The sequence below is a fragment of the Zootoca vivipara genome, chromosome 7 (genome assembly GCF_963506605.1).
Source record: "Zootoca vivipara chromosome 7, rZooViv1.1, whole genome shotgun sequence".
Taxonomy (NCBI): Eukaryota; Metazoa; Chordata; class Lepidosauria; order Squamata; family Lacertidae; genus Zootoca; species Zootoca vivipara.
In genome coordinates, this window is record NC_083282.1 from 63,536,262 (window position 1) to 63,556,280 (window position 20,019).

At 44.5% G+C, this 20,019-nt stretch overlaps 2 protein-coding genes across 3 annotated transcripts in view; one reads left to right on the forward strand and one right to left on the reverse strand.

The window, feature by feature from the left end:
• Nucleotides 1-2,911: 2,911 nt before the first annotated feature.
• Nucleotides 2,912-13,197, reverse strand: TMEM9 (transmembrane protein 9). The gene is made up of 6 exons (XM_035124270.2): nt 12,764-13,197; nt 10,819-10,921; nt 9,585-9,676; nt 7,585-7,693; nt 6,493-6,624; nt 2,912-5,785 (listed from the first exon to the last, which is right to left on the reverse strand). The coding sequence occupies exons 2-6, from the start codon at nt 10,882-10,884 to the stop codon at nt 5,636-5,638; spliced, it is 549 nt and encodes a 182-aa protein (XP_034980161.1). The 5' UTR covers nt 10,885-10,921; nt 12,764-13,197; the 3' UTR covers nt 2,912-5,635.
• A 1,008-nt stretch (nt 13,198-14,205) lies between these two features.
• LOC118089509 (uncharacterized) overlaps nt 14,206-20,019 on the forward strand; it is a 36,596-nt gene continuing 30,782 nt past the window's right edge. For both annotated transcript variants that reach the window (XM_035124266.2, XM_060277177.1), the window contains exon 1: nt 14,206-14,410. In XM_035124266.2, the coding sequence (XP_034980157.2) occupies nt 14,250-14,410 (161 nt within the window). In that variant the 5' untranslated portion in view covers nt 14,206-14,249. The remainder of the gene's footprint in view (nt 14,411-20,019) is intronic.

The window sequence follows — 20,019 nt, forward strand, 5'->3', positions numbered from 1 at the left end:
GAGGCAGAGGTGACCACACTCATTATTTAAAAACATTTCATTGATGCTTTCAAGAAATAGACGCAAGCAAAATAGTAGGAATTGCCCGAGAGAATGCTTTCCCCTCATTTTCCTTCTTCTCTTCAAGTAGCTAGAGTTGAAAACACACAAACACCCTAGAATGGTTCTAAATGAGAACTGGAGTTATTCATTTTGGTATGAGCTTTTGTGTGCATGCACACTTCTTCAGATACACTGAAATAGAAGTCCCCAGAAGGGTGGGGAGCGGTATCACTCAGAAGGGTGGTGGAAATGGGTGATTGACTGACCCATAGCTGTTGACGACTGTAAACGACTGCAAATGGTCTTGCATGGAAAAGCAAGGGGTGAGATGGCTGAAGATCGCTTTATCATGTAAAAAAAAAAAGATTGCTTTTTCATGCAAAAGCAAAAAAAGATTGCTTTTTCATGCAAAACCATTTGCAGTCGTTTACAGTCGTCGACAGCTATCGGTCAGTCAATCACCCACCCATACCCCTCCCCACCCTTTCTCTACATATAAGCTTCTGGGGACTTCTATTTCAGTGCATCTGAAGAAGTGTGCATGCACACGAAAGCTCATAACACAATAAAAAACTGAGTTGGTCTTTAAGGTGCTGCTGGAAGGAATTTTTTTATTTTGTTTCGACTACGTCAGACCAACACGGCTACCTACCTGTAACTGTAGTTATTCAGAAGCCTTAAGCCTTGACCTATTTTTTCCCCATTTGATCAATGCTTCTACCCACCACCCCACTTAGGCTGCAATCCTGTACTAAGGTTACCAGACACCCCCATTTCCCGGGGACAGTCCCAGGATTTACAAATCGGTCCCCGTACAAAATCCATTGAAGTTGAAAAAAAATCTGGTAACCTTGCTTATACCAATTTAAGCCATTGGTCCACGCAGCTCAGTGCTGCCAACAAAGACTGGCAGTGGCTGTCCAGGGTTTTAGGCAGGAGTCTCTCTTGGTCCTGCCTGGAGATGCTGGGGATTGAAGCTGGGGTCTTCTGCCTGCAAAATCTATCCCCACTTCTTGAAGAATGATAGAATTTCAGCATGGCCTCTCTCTCCAGAGGGAGCCTCAGGATACCTTTGTTCACAGTTGCACACAGGTGCCTGACAGATGCTCCCCTATGGTCAATAGCAGATGGTGTGGTGGGGCAGCAGTGTTCACCTGACCTCCTGACAGCTGAGTCACTGCTGCTTACTGGGAAGGAGAGGGGCAAGGTGGTGGGGAGGCCTGCACAGTGCAAACACAGCGACAGAGCCAATATGGTACTCCTGGTGGTGTGTTTGCACCACTCTAAGCTCCCTGCCACTTTGGCCCTCTCCCTCCTTCTTGCAAAGCAGCAGTGACAACTGTCAGGAGACCAAGTAAGTGCCACCATGACATTCACTACTGCCTGTTGCCCTATACCATTTAGTTACAGTGTATGCGTCCTTCTCACAAGATTGTCACTCTCTCTTCCAGTGTGGTAGCAGATGGTTGAAGTTTACCACTGCAGAGAACCATTCCATCTCTCTGTGTGTGTGTTTATGTGGGTGCCTAGGACCTCACAATGAAAGCATCTAAAATTGATGTGGCCATTATCTAATCGAAATGCAATAGATATCTGGCATCCACATGGGAATTTTATTTCTCCAGCTTTTAAAAAATCATTTTAAACAAAACAATGCCAAGCTTGTCTTATAAACATCTGTGGTAATTTTCGGGTGTGTGCAAAAAGGTCTTTCTACATAACTTTTTTTAGGAGCTTAAGGACTGAATTACTAGGGTTGTGTGAAGCATTAGGACAGAATCCAGCTATGCCTCAAAGAGAAACTTTAGGAGCACATGCCAAGACACGCTTGAAGAGCAACATCTGGAAACTTTTCCGAAGGAGAGGTGAGCCTGTTAGGATCTCCCTACTCTCTTGCAATTTCCATTCCCCATTATCCCTTCTGCATCTCAAGATTTCTGATAAACATCTTTACCACCCATAAGGACAATAAAGGCTTATTGTGAAACAGAGGGAGGAGGTTTATTTATCTGGGTATTTACAAACCACCAACTCGCAAGAAAAATATTGTGGCAGTGCACAGCAAAAAGGCAATAAAAACCTAAAACGCAAGCCCAAATTAACTTGGCAAAACAAAAATGTTTTCAGCAGATGAAACATCAGAATTGGAGGTACCTGTCTGATTTCAATAGGAACAGCATTCCAAAACACTGGTGCCGCTATGCTGAAAGCCATGGTTCGAATAGAAGCTAAATGAATCTAACGATTGAAACTAGGTGTGTGCTTTTAATTTGAATGAAGCCCAGATCCAGAACTGAAGTGATCTGGGCTCTGGCCAAGGTGAAGCAAGGTGTCTCAGGAGTGGCTCAAATTGAATCGGCCCCTTCCTGAAGCCCTGCGTCCACCTTGGAGGCTTAGAATGTCTGTTAAAATGGGTCAGATTTGGCAGCCACAATGCTCTGAAATCTTATTGGAGAGAGGGATCTTCTTTGATGTAGCCATACGTAGGATCAAAGCCCATATATTCTCTGAATGCATTGTTTCTCAGTTTAATTACTCAGAGGACTCCTAGAATCAGCAGCTAAAATAACTTTGCCCTGCACTGCCACATTTTCTATTGGGAAAGTGTTGCATTTTCTGGTACAAAAAAATAAAAGGGTGCTCTCTAAATATCACTTTGATTTGTTAAATTTTTGTCTGAAAAAATGGGCTGGCCTAAAATGACAAAAGGCCTTAATGCGGATGGTGAAACCAAGATTTCAAGAGACCTGAACAGAATCCACACGAGGGAGCACTTGAGTCAGATCAGTGCATTATAGCTGCAGAAAGGTACCATACAGAGGCCATCATTGAGAAAATACAAGAGGATAGACTATAGGCAGATCCCATTGCTTAGCAGAAGTGCAATGGGTACATGGATCACAAAAGACACGGGTTACACACCAGTTTCTTTGTTTAATGAAAAGATGCTGCATAGTAACAAGGATTGCCCAATCTGCCTGAGATTCCTTAAGGGGAATGAACAGAACAGGTCATTTAATACATAAACATCTCTTTCATGCAGCAGGAAAAAGGTCATCCTTAAACATCTTTTGCTGTTGACTTTTTCATTGGAGAAACCATTATTACTACATGACATTACAGGAATGCACTAGGTTTAAACTACGCCCCCTTCACCAGTGGCACGATGCTGACAGGGCAACCTGTTGTGGGTACCATGAAAACGGAAGCATATCTCAGTCTCCCGCAGCCTCCAGATGCTTGTACTACCAGCTCATGTGAACTGAAGTTCAAAACAATGGGAGACCACCAATTTGGGGAAGGCTGGTATATGTGATATTACATATGCAGCACTGATTACTGAGGACTGGAACGTCACTATGAACAACTACCCATATTTGAATTGGCACCTTGTAAAGCCAAATTGAAATCCAAAGGGTAGTATTCAACTAAATCTTACTTAGAGTAGACCCAATGAAATTAATGGACATGACTAAGGCAGGCCTATTAATTTCAGTGGGTGTACTCAATGGGTGAAACTTTACTGACCACACCCAATATTTTTATAGGCAACGTTTTACACTGGGATCGAGAGTCCAGTTTTTACGTACTGAAACAGACTCCCACAAGCCGAATGACAATTCTCCTTGCCCAAGACACTCATGAAAGCAAATGCAAAGGTACTGTTTTATTGTGAAGATTGTTATATTTTTAACTACCTCAAGGGGTCTTTTTCATCACAGCATAAAATAAATAGATAAATAAATAAATAAATAAATAAATAAATAAATAAAAGCAGGGTCCATTTTGTATGCAGATGCACAATTCTTGGAGGGTATACATCAAATCAAGCTCGTTAACGTGTGGAAAACTGTGTATTTGCAACTAGAAATGTGTGAGCAAGTATTTATTCTCCCCACTCATGCTTCCATGGAACCCAGTTTAAAATCTTAGACCTACTCCAGCAAGCAATACAGACAACTCTCAACTTTTGCAGGAATTTTGGGGATAGCACATATAGCCAAAATTGTGTATAGTCAAAACACATTAGCTGCAATGGCAGGTGGCATTGGCAAAGTCTCTCCCCACACCCCGATGTGTGCCCCCTTTTAATTTTTTTAATTCAAAATTTGCCAAGTGCATAAAGCTGAATGGCCGCAAGTTAAATGCATGTAAGTTGCAAGTTACCTGTATCTTGTACCTCTGGATCAAATGAAGAGATTACAAGCATCTCCTTCCTAGCTTAGATTAACCACAGTTTCTTTTGACTTCCAGACCAGGGACTTGGGTTACCTTTAACAATGGTTTATTGGAACAAACCCTACTTTAAACAAAGTTTGTTACTGTTGACATATCAAAACTTTTGTTACTTGTTTGGTGCAAAGTTAAGTCGTCTTAAAGTCCCCAAAGGAAGTGCTTCTGAGAGTTCATGATGTAATAGGTCCCTTTGCTAAATGCATTTCATTTATGATATCTTTTAATGATCAGAGCCAGAGCCTTCTCTTTGAAAGATTAGAATAATTCACTGTCAGATGAGAGATCTACACTGGCTCCCAGTACGTTTCCGAGCACAATTCAAAGTGTTGGTGCTGACCTTTAAAGCCCTACACGGCCTCGGTCCTGTATACCTGAAGGAGCGTCTCCACCCCCACCATTCAGCCCGGACACTGAGATCCAGCACCGAGAGCCTTCTGGCGGTTCCCTCATTGCGAGAAGTGAGGTTACAGGGAACCAGACAGAGGGCCTTCTCGGTAGTGGCACCCGTCCTGTGGAACGCCCTCCCAGCAGATGTCAAGGCAATAAGTAACTATTTTACTTTTAGAAGACAACTGAAGGCGGCCCTGTTTAGGGAAATTTTTAATGTTTAATGCTGTACTGTTTTAATATTCGGTTGGAAGCCGCCCAGAGTGGCTGGAGAAACCCAGCCAGATGGGCGGGGTATAAATAATAAATTATTATTATTATTATTATTATTATTATTATTATTATTATTATTATTATTATTTTGCAATAGTGAAAGTTCAACAACAAAATAATGCCCCGTTCTTCACAGTTAAACTAGACGTTCGCCTGGCAGATTACAAGACACAGCAGAATTTGCTGCTATTTTTAGCTTCTGGAAAGATACAAAGAAGCTTAAGGTTGTTGTTTTTTTGGACTTCCCACAGCTCACATTTAAATTAAGGGGCAACGCTCACTGCTTGGTGAGTGAAATATAGTTTGAGACGAAGGGTGGGGAACTTGTCTGTGGCTGTCCAGATATCACTGGACTCCAGCTCCCATCAGCTCCAACCAACATGGCCGATGCCCAAGGATGATGGGAGACGTAGCCAAGCAGCATCTTGGGGTTCACAAGTTCATACCTGTTTCAGATGATGGGGAAGACAAAGGGCTTCCACCTTATGGGCTAGAATAAGATTGGGGTGCAAGGCCAGTGGCTTCTTTCAACTGAGCTTGCTTTCTAAGGGGGAAAAACAAGCAAAACAAACTAGAAAGGGCAAGTGCAACAAGTTTTAAGCTACAGGTCTCGGGGTTTGCACTGGCTAACAGAAATCACCTGCTCAGCTAACCAGCAGCTGCTGCTCCCTCCCCGACTGCAAACCTTCCATGAGATCTAGCTGAGCATCTTGTGTCGATCAAACACTGTCTTCCGCTGCTCCTGCACCTGACGCTTCCACCGTTGCTGGGCTCCCTCCACTCTCTCCAACACTGTGTTTGCCCGGGTGGCGGCCGAAGGGCGTATTGCTGCCAGTGAATGGGCGTCCTGCAACACCGAAAAAATAAATGCCTCAAGGATCTACAAAGGGGCAATGCATTTCAGAAGCATGGCAACAATGCTCAACAGTGACACCTGAAGCAGGCTCCCCCAACTTCCAGTCCCCAGATGTTGTTGGACTACAGCTCCCATCATCCCTCACTACGCTAGCTGGGGCCAATAGGGTTTGTAGTTCAATAACATCTGGAGAACCAAAATTGGGGGAGTCTGATTGGATTCCTTTTAAGCGTTGACACCTTTTGGCAAGCCTTCATGGAGAAAAACCACCTGGAGGACCTCTGTGGCCAGAAAGATAAAATTTCAATGAAACTTTTCCAGTTTTGCACAGTTGGGAGTGTACGGACCGTGTGCCTGCAGTTTCAGCATTCATCACGCGAAACAGTTATCTGGCACATCATGGAAGTCAAAAAGGTCTGGCCAATGTCTGGGAAAGGATTGCAAGCCACAGTAAGGCGGAGAAGGCCTCTGAGTGTCAGGGAGCAAAGCACTTTTATCTTTGGGGTTTTCAAAGGACTGGATAGAATACTGTCTGTCCTTCGGCGGATGAGTCATAAATGTGATGGAATATCCCCCTCTATTCTGTTGCCCCTTTAGAATGCTGATTAAGTTAGCAGACATTGAGGCTAGGGCTCATTCCTCATGCAGTCTACTTTCACCCCGTCTGCTCATTATCAAGAGGAATGCATCATGCTCACCTCGCTTTCCTCTTCATTGTGCAGGGGCTGGGTGTAGGCATCGGGCTTGCGGATGAGGGGGTCAACCACCATCAGAAAGACCATGTAGAGCAGAAGGGCTCCAATCACTGAGAGGTAAATGATGATGATGACCTGCCAAAGGTCAGCAAGGAAGCTGGATGAAGCAATTCTTAAGCCATCATGTTCTGCCAGTCACACAGCCTATATACATCTCTTCAGAATGATTTAGAGAGCATGATGTGACAGTTCCAAGTTAACCTTCAAGTTAGCAGGAATTAAGCAATCCAGAAGCCAACTCCCAACTAGTGAAAAAACCCCAGCTCCTTTCACTACCACCCCCTTAATGTCAACTGGGTTAATCTAAGGGTTAATCAGAGAACCAGGGACTTTTGATGTGGCCACTGAGGCACAAGCTTGCTCTATGGACTTGCCCAGGACACACTACTCCTGCTATATACTCATGCAAGTATCTCCAGCTATAAATTATTCAAGTTGTGGAGAAAGTGGATAGAGTTCTCTCTCTCTCTCTCTCTCTCTCTCTCTCTCTCTCTCTCTCTCTCTCTCTCTCTCATAATACAAGAACTCAGGGACATCCAGTGATGCTGGAAGATTCGGGGAAAAGTATGGATTCACACATTGCAGTTAAACTACCGGGTATGGAATTTGCTGCCACCAGAGCCAGTGATGGCCACCAACTTGGGCGGCTTCAAAAGAAGATAAGATATATTTGTGGAGGATTAGGCTAGCAACACAGCCATGATGGTTATGTTCTACCTCCACTGCCACAGGCTGTGTAACTCAAAATACCGCTTGCTGGGAATCACAGGTGGGGAGTTGCACTCAGATCCTGCTTACAGATCCTGCCCTTGGCCTCATCCAGCCGGGCTCCTCTTATGTTTGTAAAAGCCACATGAGAAACAGTGGACTAGGCCTTCAGAAATGCAGATATGGTTGGGACAACCATTAGCGCTATGTCCTTCCTGGGTAGACCCTCAACCCTACTCATCCCTGCCTCCAAAATTGCCAATGGCCACAGTTCTGTTCTATACAGTGAGAAGGAGAGGCAGCACAAAGGCTCGTCTTGTCTTGTACCTTGATGGTGGTGGTGCTTCGCTCTTCATATTTGCACTCACACAGCAGGCAATATGCCTCGACATCGTTCCCCGGCACAGGCATCGGCTCCACCACATGCAGGCAGTTGCTGCAATGATGGCAAGAAATGAGCATCAACAGTGGGAATCGAAGCTCTCCTCTGTCACGGGATGCAGCAGGAACGACTGTAGCCTGTGACTCTTCCATTCCCATCAGCCCCAGCTGATTATCAGGGTTAGTTTATTATTTATTTTATTTAGCAAGCGCTATATATGCCGCTTAATGAAAAGCCAACCAGCTCTAAAGCAATTTGCACAAAGTAACGTAACATTTTCCTAAGGAAATACCGTACTGATAAAATTAACAGACTTTAAAAGGAAGTAAACATTAACGGGTCGCATCCCACACTAGTCATGTGCAAAACAGATCCACTGAAATGGAAGGACCGGTGTAATTTAGGTAATTCCAATGGATCTACTCTGAATTGAACTTGGTTGGATGGAACCTAATACAATGAGCAAAATACCGGTAAAATGATTGGTTTAAAAAACAAATATACACAATAAAACTACATGTCTGGGGAGGTTTTCCAAAACAACAACAACAACAAAAAGGTTTTACAGGCATTGGTGGTGGTGGGGGGGGGGAATAGTATGAAGGCACCGTCCTAGTATGAATAGGCAGGGAGTTCCAGAGAATACACTGATTGCCACAGTAAAAGACTGATTTCTCACAAATCCACAGCAAACATGTGGTACTAGGACTGCAGATCAAAGTGGGTGCCTAGGGGGTAAGGCAATGGGGAAAAGGGATGTGGTTGGCGCTGTGGTCTAAACCACTGAGCCTCTTCGGCTTGCCAATTGAAAGGTTGGTGGTTCGAATCCCAGCAACGGGATGAGCTCCTGTTGCTCCGTCCCAGCTCCTGCCAACCTAGCAGTTCGAAAGCATGCCAATGCAAGTATAAATAAATACCACTGTGGCAGGAAGGTAAACACTGTTTCTGTGCGCTCTGGCTTCTGCCACAGTGTTCCGTTGCACCAGAAGTGGTTTAGTCATGCTGGCCACATGACCCAGAAAACTCTGTGAACAAATGCCTGCTCCCTCGGCCTGAAAGCAAGATGAGCGCTGCAACCCCATAGTCGCCTTTGACTGGACGTAACCGTACAGGGGTCCTTTATCTTTACCTTTAAGGCAATGGGAGTTCAGCTAGACTTGGACAGTGCCATAGGTGGCTGTTGGGGATCCCTGTTCACGGCAGTGGAGAACCAGAGTAGTGTTTTCTGAGGTGGCAAAGGACATTCTGAACTTGAGCTCATTGCTTCCAACAAACCTTGCCATCAACATCAGGAAGGGATTGGAAAATGGTTGCAGATGTAAGATAGCAGCCATTTCTTCATTGTTTCTCTACCATATGATTTCAAAATATGAACAGGGAATTGTAGCACTTTAAAGGTAAAGGTAAAGGGGCCCCTGACCATCAGGTCCAGTCGTGTCCGACTCTGGGGTTGCGGTGCTCATCTCGCTCTATAGGCCGAGGGAGCTGGCGTTTGTCCGCGGACAGCTTCCGGGTCATGTGGCCAGCATGACAAAGCTGCTTCTGGTGAACCACAGCAGCGCACGGAAACACCGTTTACCTTCCCGCCGGAGTGGTCCCTATTTATCTACTTGCACTTTGATGTACTTTCGAACTGCTAGGTGGGCAGGAGCTGGGACCGAGCAACGGGAGCTCACCCCATTGCAGGGATTCGAACCACCGACCTTCTGATCAGCAAGCCCTAGACTCTGTGGTTTAACCCACAGCGCCACCTGGGTCCCTAATTGGGAGGCCCTAATTCTCAGTAAGAAGTGGCTATTTACAAATCCTGACTATTTGCAGTAGCTGGTTTTGAGTCAGAGAGTCTTCTGGAACAGTCCCCTAAGAAATTATGTTGTACAGTTATTGCAAAGATCTTTTGCTATGCAGTTAGAGGATGTGAAACTTCAGTTGGAGATTGACTCACCAGTCCTTCTGGGACACATTCTTCTTGTAAATCTGTCCACTGATATTCCTATATGGGGGACAGACACACTTGCAGCGGATGTCCTCAAAGCTCTAAAGAAGCAAAGTAAGATAGGAATGGAATAAAGAGTATTTGGCAACACATCCCGCCCCACCAGAGAATGAGATTTGCAGCAGGGTCACCACTTGACTTCACTAGTGAGCTTTCTCTCCTATCTGATAACTGGAATATGAGAGGTCCCAACCACACTGATATCCCGCCAGATCTTGAAGACATGCCTGTTTCATTCCCCTGAATTTGAACTTCTTAATCCAATTGTTTTAATTGCTTTTTATAGTTCACTGTTTAATTCTCATACTATTTAATGTGCTTGCTTTATTGTATATTTTAAATATAGGTTACAGGTAGGTAGCCGTGTTGGTCTGAGTCGAAACAAAATTAAAAAATTCCTTCAGTAGCACCTTAAAGACCAACTAAGTTTTTATTTTGGTATGAGCTTTCGTGTGCATGCACACTTCTTCAGAAGTGGTATCTGAAGAAGTGTGCATGCACACGAAAGCTCACACCAAAGTAAAAACTTAGTTGGTCTTTAAGGTGCTACTGAAGGAATTTTTTTAATATAAGTGTTTTTAATATTTTGATGGAATAGTTTTATTGTGCATTTTAATTATGTATGAATTTTGTAATTGATTTTATGCTTATAAACCACTTAGAAGCCATTATGGAATATAAGCAGTATTCAAATCCAATAATAATCGTAAATAATGCAAATTATCTTTTGGTAAAAAAAAAAATCCTAATAGCCGGATGGAAGTCAAAATGTCAAAAATTCTGATAGAAAGCGGTTCTTAGTTAACTTAGTTAACCAAAATACAATTAAGACAGCAGCCAACAAAAATCCAAGTATTACTGCATGGTTATACGGATGTTTGTTCAAAAGCACTGTTGAGCTCAATGGGGCTTACTCCCAAATAAAAATATCCTGAACCTCAGCTTCACATATGATATTATCATCAATCAAGTTAACCTAACCTTGCACATTCAAAATGGGTAAAGCAACATTTTTGGGAGGATGAATTCACATAGGTGTAAGAGATGCACATGCAAAGTCTCTACTACCAAAGCCAATGGGACTCTCAACTTAGCCTGGAAGGCTGTGCAATTATTTCTCTATGCAATGTCTCTTTCATTTCTCACTTGCATTGTGTGCTTTCACCACCGCCACCCCCTTCACCTTGCTGGTCTCTGATGGTGGTATTACAATACACCAAACAACAGCTGCAAGGAACACGAATTTCATGATTTCCTCAGAAATGCCGCATAAGCATTGCAGGAACCTGAAACGAAAAGGAAGAAGTTAAGTCAGCAAACTCTTTCTGAAGTTCCACATGTAACTCCTAGAAGAGGCTGCATCTCACTGACACAAAGTGCCAGAATGTAGAATGTCTGAGATGGGAGAGTCCCTTTCCTCGAACCCTAGAGAGACACTGCCCGTCAGTAGACAGCACAGGGCGAAATGGACCAGTGGTTTGATTCAGTACAAGGCCTCTTCCTTTGTCCCTGCTTTTCTGCTTAATTGTCAGTGTACCAAGGACCATAGAGATGCCTCCTCCTTATATTTTAGCTCCATCCCCCTCAGGCTAGGTGCAGATGTGGGGACCAGGCCTATAAACACAAAGTTGCATAAAATTCAGCAATAGGAAAGTCAACTTGGGTTTGCTCCCAGGTGAGAGATTGGGGGAGCTACAGGCAGGGTAGGAAAATGACTTTTAACTTGACATCAAAATAACAGGTGGACAGCCTGGGAGCACCTACAGTGAAAGCACGAATGAAATTCACAAACACACATCCATTTTGTGACTTTGCTCATTCATATTGTTTTGCTGATTTATATTGTTTTCCTTGTATTTATTGTACAATGGGAGTCGTAGTTCAAAACATTCAGAGGGCATAAGGTTGGTAAAGCGTGGATTAAAGTATATGGAGCTCATTCGTCTACCAAAAAACAATCTTAAGTAATTATTTTGAAGTACAGCAAGCCCACAACTTATGTGGGGGTTACGTTCTGGAGATCAGGCCTAAGACCAAAATTACATATAGTCAAAACATATTGTATTCAATGGCAGGTGGGATTGCCAAAGTCATTTTTCCCAGAACCTTTGCACCCCTTCTAAATTATGTTTTGGTTTTGTTTTGTTTTGCCATGCATGTAAAGCTGAATGTGCACGATTTTGTAAAAAAAATTGCATAACCTGCAGGCTTACAGTATATGAAATTATGAATATTGAAAGTGGGGAATTCTTATGCTGAAAGTGAGGAATTCATAGTAGTACACAAATGAGTCATCTGGGGCAGTTCTTCACCTGTGATGCCAGACCATGGTTGAGATGAGTCCTGGGCTTCTAGGAACCCAGTTTGCAGGGCAAATGTAAATGACAGGTTGCTAGTTTAGTATATTCCATGGCAAACATGTTTGTTACAAACCAGATTTCCCACTATTTAAACTGGTTTAGGGAAAGGTAAGGCCAAGGTTCACTCATATCACATTGAAACATAGAATCACAGAATTGTAGCGTTGGAAGGGACCATGAGGATCATCTAGTCCAACCCCTGCAATGCAGGGAATCTTTTGCCAAAATGGGGTTCGAACCCATGACCCTCAGATTCAGAGTCTCATGCTCCTGAATTGGACCCTGCTTGTAATTCCCATGTAAAATTCAGCAGAACAATATGTGATGATCGCTACCACTGACTCAGGTAGCTTTTTTTTTTTAAGACTTCACAGAAGATTGTGCCGTCAAGGGCTATTGCAGGTGACAGCTGAATAGAACCTCCACCTTCAGACATCGTATACCTCTGGTGCAGAGGTCAAACAAAAGAAAACGTATGACTAAGCAGAGATACATTTCCATATGCCCTCCCGAAGGAATGCAATAAAAAGCGATCAATCTGCAGCATCCTGCCTGCAGATAATATTCTCTCCAGCAATTAAAACCCATTCATTGAGCGTTTTCGCACATTCACTCTCAGCATAGAGAAAACCGACCAGTTTGCAGAAATTTGGCTCCCCCCAAATTTAGCGACTGGAGGATGCAAACGAAGCCACGAAGCTCTCCCCCATCCCGCTTGCCCCCCATAACTGGGGCGAGGAATTATTCGCTATGCAATATAATACCCACCGAAGCTGCAGCAGCTCCTAGAGGCAGAAGAATCCACGCTAATCTCCACTGGTATTTTTTCTCCCTGCCGACATCATCCTAACAGACACTGCTCGCAACCAACCAAAAGCCTTGTCCCAGACGACGCGTTGAGGGATCGTTGATAATTTCCTACCCTTGGATTCACAAGAAAAAGAAAAGGGGAGGGGGAGGCGCTCTTGTGGATTAAAAGATTCCACAGCTAACATACACGCAAGGCGACTGCACGTTTGCACGCATTTGCCTACGAATTCGAAAGGCCGGAAAAGATGGCTGGCTTCTGTTTCAATTTTGCAGATTGCAGATTGCAGATTGACCCTGCAGTTTTGGAAAGCCATGTCTGTCTACTCTGCCTCAGTTGCTGTTAACAACAACGACACAGTATCAATATGCATGGCAATTGACAGAGTAGTTTTAGCACCCCCCACCCCCACCCCCAAAAAAACCCCAGGTCCTGACAATTTATAGTCTAGGAAGGGGGAAACAGCAGGGCAGAAGAAGGAAAGAGACTCACAGCACAAAGAGATTAAGTAGCCTACGCAAACACAGTTCCATAATTTCCCGCAGCCTAAAGAAACAGTGCCTTTGAACATGTACAGAGCTCACTGCACTTGTGTAACGGGAATCACCACCCCCTCTGCTTTTAACGATATGAAGGAATCTCCCTCTAACCGAGGATATATGGAGAGTAGAAAAACGGGCTATTTACAACCCACTGCAGAAAAGTCTAATGCGATGATAATTTTTTTAAGTGCTGGGGTTCTTTCGCCCCACAGAAATCGAAACTTTCCTCTTCTTCTATCAAGCCCTGTTCCTCCTCCTTTTGAAGCAGCCTCTTAGAGTCTAGTTAGCTCAGTTGGCAAGAGCACGAGACTCTTTAATTTCAGCGTTGTAGGTTCGAGCCCCACGTTGGGCAAAAGATTTTTGCATTACATGGAGATCGACTAGATGGCACTAGTCAACTCTATGGTTCTAGTCTAGTCGAACGGGATAGGGAACCTGTGGCCCTTCAGATGTTGTTGGATACGAGCACTCCCATCCATCAGCACCAGCCAGCATAGCCAGTGGTGGGAGCGGCACATGTCAAAGCGCCGCATTGAAGGCAACGCACCACGCCAGGGGGCGCAAACTTACGCACCCTTCCATGGGCTGGTAGGTCTTCCTTCTGAGTAAGCAGCGGCACACTTGGCTCCGCGAGTTCTGCAGCTGGCCATAGCTGCCAAGTTTTCCCTTTTCTCGCGAGGAAGCCTATTCAGCATAAGGGAAAATCCCTTAAAAAAAGGGATAACTTGGCAGCTATGCAGCTGGCCAGGGAGCGGATGCCGCGCGTTTTAACGCAGCTCAGCTTGCTCGAGGAGCAAAGTGTTAATGAAATAGATAGGAAGTGGCGTAGCCGAGGAAGGCGGGCTCCAGGGGTGGGAAGTGTGCCCTGCTGGTGGGCATGCATGCATGAGGCTGTGCCGGCGCAATGGCCGCGGTGGACTGTGTCCTGAAGGTGGGAGGCAGCGCACTGACGCACAAAAGCCAGCTGGAGACCCTGAGAGCAGAGTCTTTGCGCGGGGCGGCTGCTCTTGTGCACAAGCTCCGCGGGGCTGGACTGAGGAGGTGCATAATCGTGCACGGCGCAGGGTAGGAACATAGCCGCGCTGATCTGGCAGGGGGTGACTGGGCAGGGCTTGTCCCACCACGATCGCTTGGCGAGCCACCACCAGGGAAACGCAGCAGTGCAGTGCCCCCACGTGCTGACCCGAAAGCAAGCGCCGCCTTAACGGGCAAATCTGTGCACGATTATCAGTGGGATTTCCTAGTAAACTTCACATCTAATACGGTCTTCAAGCCTAGAGACGATTAAACCGATCACAATCTAAAAAGGAACTTGATTTCAATAAGATACACAAATATTTCCGTATTTCCCCCTTCCGCTGTCAACAATTGCCCCTCCTCTCCCTCCATTGCCCAATGCCCACTATTTTATTTACAGTTGATGAATGGCAGATTTTCAAGCAGCGGAAACGGGAGAGAACACCCGTCATCTCACTTTGCCTACTGATAAGACCAGCCCTGCTTGCTGTTGTATTTATTGTTCCTAGGATTAAATCATGGATTGCCATGGGTGCTCCGTCATTTCGAGTGACACTGAAGCATGTCATATGTTTGTTTTTCTTGTGTTTCATCCCATTGGAAATTTCTTCTAGTATGTATTGCATAATGTAGGGTGAAGCTAGGAGAACCTGACTGATCTGTTATGCTGTACATATGCTATATACACTGTAAACTGTATAGAATATCAGGCACGTCCAACAAGTAGATCGTGATCTACCGGTAGATCACTGGACGTCTGTGGTAGATCACTGGTATATCACCGGCTCCCCCCCAAAGAAGCTCAACAACTTTTGCTCCCCTAAAAATGCTCAACATTTTAGCCCTTACCCCCCAAAACAGGACTTTCTTCCCGCCTCAGAAAATCTCAACAACTTTGACCTGAACCCCTAAAAAACAGGGCTTTCCTCCTCCCTAAACAACTTTGACCTGAACACCCCAAAAGGGGGTAGATCACTGCCAGTTTTTAACTCTGTGAGTAGATCGCAGTCTCTTCAGAGTTGGCCACCCCTGGAATAGATGACCCATAAAAGAAAAACAGTTCTATGAGGTTTTTTTGTTTTTTTAAAAAATAAACAGTCACTTACTGCACTCTGTCTTGCATGGAACATGGAAATAATAACTCTGATGGCAGCAGCGCAACCTGTAATTTCTAGGCTTTAAGCCTGCTGGGATTATCACAATGGTATTCTTACAGGACTAAAGAATTCTCTAAATCTGTGGCCCTAAGTGTGAACAGCGAGTTTTGAGCAGGAGCCCGTGGAAGAAGCCCTGTACATTCTCCATTCCTCTCTTAGAAACGTTTTGCTCCTTGGAGTTGTTAACTCATGGATCTGAAAACATAAATGCTCCTGACTTGCTCCATCTCTTTCTTTTAATCTGCCCGTTATGCTTAGCCAGGGATGCAGGAAAGATTTGCCAGCTCACTCACCCTTTGTAATTTGTCTTGTCTTTTCTCGACTAGAGGAACATTACAAAATCTGTGTGTGAAAATTTCTGTTTTAAAGAGTTCTCTGTTGTGATCTTGCTCTTTACCTGCACAGGATTACTTGAAAAAAGTATAAATGCACATTTTAAATTTCCAGCAGGTGGCAGTAGTTCTCATTTGCAAAATATATTGATCTTATTTGTTCAGTTCATTCCATTGATTCCAAACAAGTGAGAAAGAGATCTGAACATTACAACTTCAGTTGTGGGGTAAGAATCTGTGGAATATGCATGAAATGTTGAAAAGTCAAGACCAAGGTGGATCTATTAAGTTGCAATGGCAGTGTCTGAGCTCAGGGAGGGAAATTAAACTTTATGAAAGTGTTGTTGTGTAGGATAGGCTTCAATAAGTTGTGTTTGCTCTCTGTTTGGACATTAATGCAATAGCATTAATCAAATTATCGTTCAAAATCCTAATATATAAGTATTTTCTACAGACAGCCAAGATCCAAGGGCAGTGTTTGCATATCACAGTAAACCATGGTTAATGGTTTACTGTGAATGTGCAGTTGGGTCCCACTTCGCTCCTTCCCTACCATAAGCAGTTCGCACATCTCAGTAAACTTAGTGTGAGTGGGAGCAACAAGCCATCAATGTGCTCTTCATAATGGTTGCTGTAACAGTCTGGGGTGAAGAGATATATATAAATGTGCAAAATAAATAATGTTTTGTACCAGTAATTACGTGTACAGTGGAACCTCGGTTTACGAACGTGATCTGTTCCATGGAGGCGTTCGTAAACAGAGGCGTTCGTAAACAGGACTGTTTATAAACCAAGGTACCACTGTACAATTAAGTTTGCCGGAAGAAATATCAACAACCTCAGATATGCAGATGACACAACCTTGATGGCAGAAAGCGAGGAGGAATTAAAGAACCTTTTAATGAGGGTGAAAGAGGAGAGCACAAAATATGGTCTGAAGCTCAACATCAAAAAAACCAAGATCATGGCCACTGGTCCCATCACCTCCTGGCAAATAGAAGGGGAAGAAATGGAGGCAGTGAGAGATTTTACCTTCTTGGGCTCCTTGATCACTGCAGATGGTGACAGCAGTCACGAAATTAAAAGACGCCTGCTTCTTGGGAGAAAAGCAATGACAAACCTAGACAGCATCTTAAAAAGCAGAGACATCACCTTGCCGACAAAGGTCCGTATAGTTAAAGCTATGGTTTTCCCAGTAGTGATGTATGGAAGTGAGAGCTGGACCATAAAGAAGGCTGATCGCCGGAGAATTGATGCTTTTGAACTGTGGTGCTGGAGGAGACTCTTGAGAGTCCCATGGACTGCAAAGAAGATCAAACCTATCCATTCTTAAGGAAATCAGCCCTGAGTGCTCCCTGGAAGGACAGATCGTGAAGCTGAGGCTCCAATACTTTGGCCACCTCATGAGAAGAGAAGAATCCTTGGAAAAGACCCTGATGTTGGGAAAGATTGAGGGCACTAGGAGAAGGGGACGTCAGAGGACAAGATGGTTGGACAGTGTTCTCGAAGCTACGAACATGAGTTTGACCAAACTGCGGGAGGCAGTGCAAGACAGGAGTGACTGGCGTGCTATGGTCCATGGGGTCACAAAGAGTCGGACACGACTAAACGACTAAACAACAACAACCACTGTACAAAATTGGACCTACGTAATTTTATCTTTAAAATGTTGCATTAGATGATAGGTGTGATTGGGGATGCAGAAGCACTCAACCCATATGCAGTATCCACGCACTGTCCCCACCTGCCTGCGACTCCATCACTGTGCCAGTGTCAGGAGCAGGTAGACAGCAATGGTGGATGAGCTCACAATTGCCTGCTTTATTCACCTCACGTGATTCTCGTTTAGTAAACATGCACACAGATTGCTGGTAGGACTGGCACTAATACTATAAAGCAGGAGTGGCTAACCTGTGTCTCCCCAGGTGCTGTTTGCCTGACCCAGGATGGGATGGTGGGAGTTGCGAGTCCAATAACATCTAGAGGGCCATAGGTTAGCCACCTTAGTTTTACAGGTTGAGGTAGCAGCTGAGGCTGCGTGTGATATCATTAAAGCAGGAACTTGTAACAATCCGGATTTTGTTGGTCTCCTCTTCCCATCAGTCCCAGCCAAAGTGGTCAGTGGTCAGAAATGATGGGAAACCATAGATGCCTTGTCCCTTGCATTAAAGGGCATCGAGTTGTCAATTAGCTGATTTTCATGTTTACATCCCAGAACAGTGCCATTTGGATTTTCTTCCCTTGGCGCTGGTAATACAGGGTGTGCTGAAGCTGACTAAACTCTCTTCCCCAGTGAGTATTCTTCCTCGGTCTCCCATGCCAATCTTATTTTTACACCCTCTCTCCAGCTTTTCGTCCTCAGCCTGCCATTTCTCATTTGCTGCTGATAAGCGTGGATTAGCTCTGGAAAGAGCCTAGCCAGACTCCAAGGCCTGCAATGACTGGCATGCTGTTGGTATGGGGACCAGCGGGGCATTGTCTGGTGCGATTGGATTACTCTGAGGGTTAGTATGCAGAGGGTGGATCTGCATAGGAATAGAAGCATCTTTGGCATTATTGGAGCCAGCTAGAGGATCTGTAACATGCAGTGCTTGAGAGAAATGTGCTTTGATGCTCAAGGGCTTAGCCCAAATCTCTGAACATGTCTCATGAACAGGTGTGAAGATCTTTCAATTACCACCCGCCCTGTAAAGCCTTTCAAAGGTTTTGAGAGCCAAAGAGGGCTCTCTAACTGTGACTCAAGCAGGCATAGTGTGCATCTGCCACAAATGAGGCTTTGCCTATTTTGACTATCCAGCGTATCTCTGCCAGCAGTATGGTGTGATCTGTTGGCAAGAAACCACTCAGGCTAGATCTACCAACCTGGTAGAGATGTTTTTGACTCCAGAAACTTTGGACTCCAACTCCAATCAGCCCCAAACAGCACAGCATCTGCGATGACAGGAGCTGTAGTACAAAATATTTTGGGGGCACCAGGTTGGTGAAGGCTGGGATAGACAGCAAGCTTACGGTACCTTATTCATTGCAGCACTCTCTTCTTCCTGCCATCTTCCAGTAATAGGCTTACACCAAGGTAATGTCTGGATTTAAGTGGAGCTACTGGCAATGGACAGTAAGCATAGCTGCCAAGTTATCCCTTTTTTTAAGGGATTTTCCCTTATGCTGAATAGGCTTCCTCGCGAGAAAAGGGAAAACTTGGCAGCTATGACAGTAAGGCTGGTGAAGGAGAACAATGGCTGATTGGACTTATTTCAAGGATACAGCCCGCTATCAGTGACTGGCTTTGCATTAGTATGCAATGTTAAAATGCCATTGAAAACATGATGATTGTGGGACTGGAAATATAGGATCTAGCAATTGCTAGGAATAGCCCCTTCCCTAGTTTTTGTGAAGAAGTGGGGATTGTGCAACAGTTGGGATTCTGCTGCAGTTTGTTCAAGCTTACTTTCCTCCAGGTTATTTCCTCCACTTACTGTTAGGGAAGCACCGTGCCTTGATTTTAACATGTCCCTTCAATGTCGTCTTCAGGATTGAACAGAGGTTATGTGTAAGAGCTGCTGAATTCACATTTTTTGCATCACACAAGTTATAATTATTGAAGGATCTTTTCCCTCTCCTGCTTAGTCATTAAAAGAAAACTTTTCAAGCAGTGTGCTGGGGTCCATCAGTGATCCACAGGTGCATCACCAGCCCAACTCTGGGTGCTAAAAACAACGTGGGACCAAGATACCTACTGGATGGGTGTATCAGATCAACAGCTAAATCAAGTGAGGGAAGAAGTTATTGAACTACAATTCCCATCTTCCCTGGTCTTTGGCCATGTTTGCTGGGACTGATGGGAGCTGTAGTTCAGCAACATCTAGAGGGCCAAAGGTTCCCCACTCCTGAGCAAAGTCCTGAGCAAAGATGAAAGTCTATTTGCTCTAAAGTTTGAGACCAACCATCTTTACAGCCGAGTGAAAGTCCCATTGTAGAGCTGTGGTCAACTCAGTGGGATTTTTCCATAGAATCGCCTCCAGCTGAACATTGTTTTTGGGGCTACCAAGAGACTTACTTACTTAATGACTGTTTGTTAAGGCATTTTGTGTTCCTGTGGCACAAGGCCCTGGAGATATCCAAAGCCCATTATTCCGTCAGAGGCTGCCTAGAAACTCTTAACGCATAATTG

Coding starts and splice junctions, on each gene's coding strand:
- TMEM9 (XM_035124270.2), bottom strand. CDS start 10,884: ATGAAATTCGTGTTCCTTGCAGCTGTTGTTTGGTGTATTGTAATACCA. Junction 6,625..7,584: donor GAAGCACCACCACCATCAAG/GTACAAGACAAG, acceptor GACCTTTGGCAG/GTCATCATCATCATTTACCT. Junction 5,786..6,492: donor ACAATGAAGAGGAAAGCGAG/GTGAGCATGATG, acceptor TCGGTGTTGCAG/GACGCCCATTCACTGGCAGC.